Source organism: Prunus dulcis, chromosome 7 (genome assembly GCF_902201215.1).
Source record: "Prunus dulcis chromosome 7, ALMONDv2, whole genome shotgun sequence".
Taxonomy (NCBI): domain Eukaryota; kingdom Viridiplantae; phylum Streptophyta; class Magnoliopsida; order Rosales; family Rosaceae; genus Prunus; species Prunus dulcis.
This window is the reverse complement of record NC_047656.1, coordinates 1,563,764-1,573,071: the sequence shown is the minus strand read 5'-3', so window position 1 is coordinate 1,573,071 and position 9,308 is coordinate 1,563,764. Positions and strand designations below refer to the sequence as shown.

The window sequence follows — 9,308 nt, the reverse complement described above, 5'->3', positions numbered from 1 at the left end:
GTGTAAGTTTAATTTTTTGTATTTTCCATTACGTTGTTTTAAGATTCAAGTTCATTGCTTTACTTTTAATTGTTATTGAATTTTCTTTAAGTTTAATTTAATTTAAGATTGCTTTATTTTATTGCCTTTATTGTTTATCTCGTTCTTATTTCGTTCTTCATTTAATTTACGTTTATCTATTGCTTTGATTTACTTTATCGCTTTTTAATTCTTGTCTTTAAGTTTAATCGCATTTTTAATTTAATTTGCATCATTATCATTAAATCTCAAAAATACTAAAATACCCATACGATACCTAACCATCCTCGACCCTGAGGAAGTGAAAGAACCTAGGCCAAGATGAGGTTCTTTGCTTGGCCGATCAATCGGCTGGTTAGAAGTCAGAAGCGCGTACACAATAATCCAACTTTTTCAAGCCAATCAGTGGCTTGGTGGTGGCACACCTACGCAATCCAAGAGAAGAAGGACCAAAAGTTCCTTCCATCTGCCACCTCAGCCGAAAAGATGGAAACATGAGCTAAAAAGAAAGGTTGTTGTGGAAGAGTCATCTCAAGTAGATAAAGAGCTCAACGAAATTATGAGGTCTTACAAAGATTGTATGATTGAGAACAAAGATTGTATGATTGAGAACAAAGAGTTGAAGGTTATGTTTAAGGAAACCGCCATAATCCAAACTCCAATGAAAAGGCGATAGGTTTAACAGAAACAAGCCAATATTATCGCGAAGAGTTCTTCCCGTTCGCTAAACTTTGAGGATGAAGTCTATTGTTCCCAACCCCCAGAAAATGATGATTTCTAGAATAGTTTAGTATTTTGTTTTATTTAAAGAATGTTGTAGTTTATTTTATTTAAATTCCGCTGTACTTTGTTTTATTATTTAAATTCCATTGTACTTTGTTTTATTATTTTAAAAATGTTCTAGTTTGTTTAACTTGATGAAATAATTGAATTCAAGGAGATTGCAATTTAGTTATTGAATTCTAAACACACAACACTAAATTTAAAAAGACAACAATTAAAGTTCTATTTCATATTGCTCCCATAAGTGTTGAATGATATCAAATCAGAGGTTGTAGTTGGCAATTGGATCATTTATTATGCTTCGATTAATAGATTTTATCTGTATATTGCATGATCCACGTTCATGCTGCACTAGAGCCTCATCCACACGATATGGTGTGTCCTCAGCATGAGTTATGTCGTCTTGGTCACGCTTATCTTCAATAATCATATTGTGAAGAATTATGCAAGTCTTCAGTACCTCCCAAATGTCTTCTCGGTACCATTGGCGGGCAAGCCTCATGAGTCCCAACAACTGCAGATCAAGCTTGAAGAATTCCAAAAGCTCTCTCCATATCCTTACGATACACCTCTTGCATCCTAGAGAATAATTGATGTTGTCGTCCTTGAGGATTTGAAAATGATTGGACAATTGTGTTCCAATTTGGATATATTCCATCTTGATAATATCAAACCTGCAGAGCACATCCTTGAATGGCATCATAACAAAGAGGTGACTTGTATAGTACTTCGAGGTCATTAAATACTCCCGACATTCCGAAGTTGGTGTGCCAGATCCATGTGTTGTAAGAAGCAACCACTTCAAGGATTATGGTTGGACGACCATAGTGGCCCTTGTATGCCCTATGGTGTGACATTGGACAATTTTTCTACTCTCAATGCATGCAGTCAAGGCTTCCTAGTATGCCAAGACACCCCTGTTCCTTGGCTTTTTAGAGCAGTTTTCGTAAGTCCGCCCTCGTTCGTTTACGAAGATATTCAGCTTCGTATAAGTTGTCGACTGCATGACAAAATCTCTTGCAAGCTTCAAATGATGTGGTCTCTGTTATCTTCAAGTAATCATTATTGAGGTCAGCTGCTGTACCATATGCAAGCATATGCAAGGCGGCTGTCATCTTCACTTGTGGTGAGAAACCCAACTTTTCAGTGGCATCAAGTTTTTGTTTGAAGTAATCGTCAAAAGGGATAATTTGTTCCATTATTCGATTAAACAACTCATGCCTTATGCGAAACCTATTACGAAAAATCCAACGGGGGGATACAACGGATGGTTAGAGAAGTAATTTTGAAAAGGGTTTTCATGGGCACTTACTCGATCTCTTGGTATAGTACGTCATCGTGATGATGTACCCCCGTGGACAACCATCGAGGCCTGCTCCTTCTTCTTCACTACTTTTTTTCTTTCGTAGCTTTCGAATATTTCCAAAAATATTATGTTGGCACCTATCTCATCACTAGAAGAGCTATCATATCCATTGTTGGTCATTCTATTGCGGTGGTAGAAAAAGGAATATTGAGAATACAAGAGTTGGGAGGTGGTGTGTTATGAAAATAAGGTGGTTGTTCATTTATAGAGGATATGATGGTTTAAGAGATAACAAATATACATATGAGATTTGTAAAACAGGAGCTTAGCTCTTATTAAACCTACCGGTGCGAGGGGAAGGGGGGGTGTTGAAGTAGGCTTTATGATAAAAACTCACCAATTTAAAATTATTACTTAGTGACAAATGACATTAAACACAAATAATGCTTGTGGTGATCAAGTAACCAAGGTAAATGCAATAATGTAAATGACATAGTATTTGTTAACCCAGAAACCCATAAGGGAAAAACTGGGGGACTAAGCCAGGAAAAGATTCAATCCACTCAATTGTAAAGTTCAAGAAATATAGGGATATTAGCTCAACTACACACAATAGGAAGCTAACTATCTAACCTTCTAGCAAAGCACCATTTCTTTACTTCACAGCAACAGATTCTTTTCTCGACCTCGCAACAGTACCAAGCATAAGTTGCTCCCGATATGATGTTATGAAGTGAGTTGTGGTTTCATAAAATTTATCTATCTCAATCATACAAATGATAAAACTAGATAAAAGAAACCGTGTACAGTTATGAATTAAAACCAAAAGATGTTTGAACTTTGAAACAAGGTTTTAATAATAAATACAATAATGAAACCAAAGCAGTCATTTAATCAAAGTGAGAATAAACTTGGAGTAAGTTTTATGTGTATGCAATCATACTCATAACTCTTAAGAATTCAAGATGACTGAAGTAAGTTTTTGAATGTTTAAAAACTGATATGATGATCTTTCAAAAACATGAACTTGGAAGAATAGTAAAGGCTGAGTTTAAAACGTGATGCCAAATGCTTAATATGCTTGCCTCTTCATAAAACTAAGTTCAGTAGTTATAGAGAACTGAACAGCCAGTTTCAATAAAGCGGAGATCAATATAAAAAACAGATTCAGTCAGGAACTTGGTTTCAAAAAAGACTGACTTGATAAGAGTGTAAGAGGCAGAGGATAATCCTATTTTATCTTTTTCAGAAATCAAGTGCATGAAAGATATTTGCAATAAACTATTAATTGATTTCTGCAATGGACGGATTAAAACAGATATAGGATGGATTGATACATAATGAAACATAAAACATATTTTAAAGTGTGTATCAATCCATGTATATCAAACTCTACAATGTATGCAAATTAACGGATGGATTTAAAATATCTAAGGAGATTACAATGGTTTTGTTCCAAAAAAGAGAAGAGCCAAACAAAGCAACAATTACAATCCTTACAAGATTCATATGAGGCAATTGGATTCAACGGTTATTGTAAGATGTATGAAGAGATAAGATTTTTTATCTGAAGCCATAACGAATGGGACCCATATCCATCTACCACTATTATTATCTGACAAATGTAAATGACATAGGATGGAAGGCCATAACAAAGGGGACCCATATCCAGCTATCACCATGCTACCACAATTATTATCTGACAACGTAGATAATAGAGAGGTGAAAAGCCATAATGCAAGGGATATCCAACTTTGGGAGGACCACCAAATTAATGTTGTGTATCTTGTTTTAATTTAACCATGTTGTTGTATCGTATATATGAGTTAATTGAGGAAAGAGAGGGTGGCAGAGAGAGAAAGAGAGAGAGTCTGGGAATGGGAAGGAAGAGACGAAAGAGAAGAAATAGAAGGAGAGAAAAAAAAAAAAAAAAAAAGATATAAATTTACAAAAATACTCCCACTGTTAACCCGCTCTTAATGAGTTAACGGGTATTTGCAAATTGACCCGACACTACCCGTACAACCTGATAATTCAGACCCGAATACTAAAATTTTCGTGTAAATTCGTGTTATATTCACGGATCGTATACAGTATTGCAAGTTACAAGCTCGACCCCACAATCCGTGGTCAAGTTTTGTTCCATAAATGAGACTCTGACCAAATTTGACCCGTTGGCCGTACTTGATTCGAGTTTGAACATTCTTTTAGGGTTGAGGGTTGTTTCAAAGTTTCCATTTGGAAAATTCCTTATTGCCTTATACTGGGTTTTACAGTACGGAGTACACTCGATTTCTGCCTTTCCTTAGCCACGCTCCAAAATGAGGTTCCTGTTCGCTTTCTCTCTCTCTCTCTCTCTCTCTCTCTCTCTAACTATAGACAGATTTATTTGATTTTGTTTTTTTGTTGTGTTTTGTGGTGTGAACAGTCGGCACCCGGAGGTTCTGTGGGCCCAGCGCTCCGATAAGGTGTACCTAACGGTGGCGTTACCTGACGCCAAAGACATCAACATCAAGTGTGAGCCTCAGGGCTCCTTCAGCTTCTCCGCCATTGGAGTCCAAGGCGAGCCCTTTCACTTCACTTTGGACCTTTACGGACCAATAACGCCTGATGGTTGCAAAACTAAAGCTGGGTTGAGGAACATCCTCTGCTCAATCCAGAAAGATCAGAATGGTTGGTGGAAACGGCTGCTCAAGACTGAAGAGAAGCCTGCACCTTACATTAAGGTTGATTGGAACAAATGGTGTGATGAGGATGAGGAAGACACTACTTGTGAGTTCTTTTTTTAACATTTCATGAAGTGGGTTATTTTTGCTGTTGCATTTGGAACTAATGTATTTGTATATTTCATTTTAGCTGCTTTTTATTTATTTGTTACCTTGGTTTTATTTTTAGTTATCACTGTCTTTTTTGTTGCGAGCAAATTTCTGATATCCTCTGTAATTGGGTATGTTTATTTGTTGGGTTGTGTAGTTATGAATTTTAGCAACCAGTTTGTGACTTACAAGGTGAAGAGTGAAACAGAAATGAACTTTAATATAGTTCTTGTTCACCTTTACTTTCATAGGCTTCTATTTTTAGCAAATAGGCCATAGGGATTCACTCATAATTATCTTTATTCGAAGATTAAAAAATAGCAGAGAACAACCAAAGTTCCAAGTAGTTGGAAAAAGAGAAAGCAAAGATTCACAAGCTACGTGTCTTTTTCATATTTGTAGAGTCAATCGAGTATCTACAACTTCTCACCATACTTTGTGCTGTAAGGATGTAGAGGTGTGATCAGTGACCTTGTGTTCGTTTATATTTCAATAGAAGCATGTAAGGATGTAGAGGTGTGATCAGTGACCTTGTGTTCGTTTATATTTCCTAGAGAGGAGAGGGAGATGCTGGGAAGAGAGTCAATTTAGGTGGCAGTTCAGCAATTTTGTTAAACAATTCTAGGTTCCTTGAATACAATCTGGTTGGGAAATGCATCTTTTGGGGTTAAAAGAGATGAAATGCTAAACCATTTATGAGATCAACCCTCATTTTTACTTTTTGGAGAGTAACTCCATAGCTGGTTCTATTCAATAGATTTTGATTTTCTTTCAGCTATGTTTACACATCGTTCCTTTTGTTTTTCTCTCATTTGGGTCAAAATCGTACTCCTTGTAAAAGTCAGTTTATTTGCTGCCAGCTGTATCTTGTCTTCAATAAATCCCAAGTCCACAAGTTGCAGTTTCCCCTGCATTATCATGCCGGTCACTGCTTTAACCGCTCCAGCCCACCCGAAATCAGAAAAAAATTCCTAAATAATAGCATAGCTCCAACCCACACCCATCACCAAACTTCCCCACCTAAATGGCTCTGCCCACCCCGATGTGAATGGCTAGATACATGCCTAGGTGGGCTAATGTCTGTTATCTGGGTGTTGACATAAGACTTCCAAAACTAACGCAAAGTTAGCTAATGGGTTTTTTGGTAGATTACACATTGTAATGGGATATCGTGGGAGGGGTCCTTATTAAGATTTTCTATAGATAGGGGTTATATTAGTATTTTCACTCAGGGGTATTTATGTCTTTTAAAGATGTGACAGGGAAAATTAGGTAATATTTAGATTTCTAATTTTAGTTTGAGGATTAGTTTAGTTAAAGGTTTGTTTTTTTTTTTTTTTTTTTGTTTAATTTGGGTTCCTAAAGTTCTGCGGAAATCCTTTTTCCAAATTTATTATATTAGGATTAAGATCTGTATAAGTAAGGCTTTGTAAAAGTAATTAGGAAACTTTAGGCAGTTTGTGTTGTTTTAATGAATCTAAATATCATAGTCCACAAACCCCACCAACACTCAAAGAATCAAAGTGAAAAAATATATACCAAAAATGATGTAAGAATTAGAAACAACATCCTTAGGTTACCATCAGAATGTGAAGTTCACAAGGGATTTATAAACTTTTAGTACATTTTGCATTGCTTCTTACGTTTGAGTTTGAGTTTGTTTTGTTTTCCTTCTAAAAGATAGAAATGTTTATATGCTTTTTAAAGACATTTGTAATTGAATGTGTTCTTAAACATACCACAATAAATTATATAAATTGTGTCGGCTATTAATATTTCTGCATGTATGCATAGCACAAAACAGCAACCTTGTACCTCCTATTTTCAGACTGTATCCAGCTAAGAAGCCCCAAATTTGATCCTCATCCAAAAACCTTGCATCTAACTTCTACTTTTTGCCCTCTGTTCCAAATTAGCATCTAAGTTATGGTGCCCGAACATTTGGGGATGATATGCTATCCAAATTGGGGATCTGGTGCTTAAGGATTGGATGGATTCATTTTAGGCGTGATGAAGTCCTTTAAGATGATTCAGGGGAACATATTATTATCAGATTGTTTGAGGTTGTGCAGAATTGTCATGAATGTTACTTATGATGTTATTTTTAAGGTGCATCTTATAATATGTGTGTGTGTGTGTGTGTGTGTGAGAGAGAGAGAGAGAGAGAGAGGAACCGAATAACTTGTTTACTGGTTAACAGCTCTAGCCCATCTTAGTTTTCAAATAGAAAACTTAAATGCCATCTAGATTGTTTTATTTTTAGCTACTTAACATTAATTAGATAAATAAGACTGATTTTCTTTACGTGTATTTGTTGTTTACTATAAGGTTGATATGAGTTCAGAAACCACATTTTGAACCGGCATGTAGTATCTCATCCGAAAAACTTTGACATGCTTAATAAAAAACTGGCACCCATCTTCTGTCACGTGTGGTAGCAAAAGTGTCCATCACTCTTATATCCATGCCTAGCTTCTAACTACCTCAGGTAGTTTTGAGGCAATCTCTCTGGAGATGCAATTATTTTAGAGCTTCAGCATTTATTCACAGAAAAGAATTTATATCATCTGAGAAATTTGGAATTAGTTTTGGTTTCACTATGGGACATCCATGCTGGAACTGTAGCAGCAGGCCACCATTAGTAAGGATGATATGACAGCACTGGTCTTGTCATGCCATAGATACCAGTGGGTATGACTATCTATAAGATGCTGTTATTGTTCACTTGAAATCTCATGGTTGGCCTTGGGATGCCATTTGGGCTGTATTATTGTTGCCTTTAAATTGATAATCTTTAGAATCATGTGCCAGGAATTTACTTTGGTTCTTGAGAGAGACTTTTCTGGATCTGACTGAACTTTTGTGTGGTCTTTTGCAGCTGATTTGGCCTCTGATGATGACAATGCTGCGGTAAATTTGACACCCTATATCATAGAGTATTGAATTAAGTTCATCTAATCAGGTAAAATGGATTTTTTACTTTTGCAGTATGTCGGTCAAGATGGTGGAAGCAGTGATGATGATGGAATGCTCTGTAAGTCTATATTTCCATTTGACCCATGGAGATGTTAATCATAGTTTCTTTATAGAAAGATGTGCATTGGTTGCGTTTTCCTGAATTTTAAAATTATTCCGGTCATATGTGCTGGTTAGCCTTTTGAAGAATTTGCAAAACTTCTTCCACTAGATAATGTGGCAGCATAGACAGCCAGCCAGTGGCAGCATCCTGTGTTTGCCAAGTTTACTAGTGGTTTGAGTAGTGCGATATGCATTGCATGCCACATAAACTGTCACGTTGATATATTTCAAACCAAAATTTGTGGACTTTTAGTACATTTGGCATCTCTTCTTATTGTTGAGTTCAAATTTTGTTTGTCGTCCTTCTAAAGATGAAATGTGCATTTGCATTTTTAGACATTTCTAATTGAGTGTGTTTTTAAATAACCATAGTGAATTATGTAGGCTGTGTGGGCTATTAACATTGCTGCTTTTCTATGCATAGCACACACACACCCACACACACACACACACACACTCTCTCTCTCTCTCACTCTCTAAAGCCTACAATCACTTTTGTCTCCATTATTTTCAACTTTCAGTCGGTCCATTTCTCTTTTAATAGAAGAAATGCATGCGCTGCATTTTAGGACATTGCAATTTCGGTCTGTTCTTGAAAAAATTAGAGAAAATCATATGAACTGTGCTGGGTGTTAAAAGTGCTGCTTTCGTTACGCATGCTACATGCCTTTTCCGCATCTCCATCTCTCTCTGTCTCTCTCTCAATGTTCTTTAACACCTGGTTTTGGATTGTTTAACAGATCTTCCGGACCTGGAAAAGGCAAGAAAGTAAGCAATTTGGGATGGACAGCATGGAACTCTTATGAGCTCGATAGAAATTAGAATAGGGAAAGTTCACTTCATGGAAAGCAGAACTTTGGACATGACAGATCCTTGTAACTATTTGGTTATCCTCATGCGCTAAACTTGGTCTCATCTTTGATTCTAACTCACAGTTTTCAAGAGGCGGAACTAAATTACAGGGATAGTCTGTCCATTGTGAATCTTAAAATTATAACAGCAAAAAAAAAAAAAATCCCCATTTACACCAGTTGCTGTTGTAATACATACAGATCATCTTTAAGCTGACACCTCATGTTGTATGAACAGGGGTACAACTCGTTGTTTGTTAATAAATAGGCTGTTTAAAATCACAAATGGTGCTACTGCTACTTGTTTATCCTACATGTCAAAAGCCAGTCGTGTGGTTTTAAGTTTAATTTTGTTAAAAATGCCCTTATGTTCTCCATCACATGTAGTGGTAATTTTGTTTAAAATGCCCTTATGTTCTCCATCACATGTAGTAATCTTACCACGTCAATGACGGA

At 36.3% G+C, this 9,308-nt stretch overlaps 1 protein-coding gene across 1 annotated transcript; it reads left to right on the top strand.

Annotated features, from left to right (window-relative positions):
• The first annotated feature begins 4,208 nt into the window (after positions 1-4,208).
• On the top strand, positions 4,209-9,044 carry LOC117635988 (co-chaperone protein p23-2). Its single transcript, XM_034370398.1, has 5 exons — positions 4,209-4,433; positions 4,536-4,879; positions 7,802-7,833; positions 7,912-7,957; positions 8,742-9,044. Exons 1-5 carry the CDS (start codon positions 4,429-4,431, stop codon positions 8,771-8,773), a joined length of 459 nt encoding a protein of 152 aa, XP_034226289.1. The 5' UTR covers positions 4,209-4,428; the 3' UTR covers positions 8,774-9,044.
• The last annotated feature ends 264 nt before the right edge of the window (positions 9,045-9,308 follow it).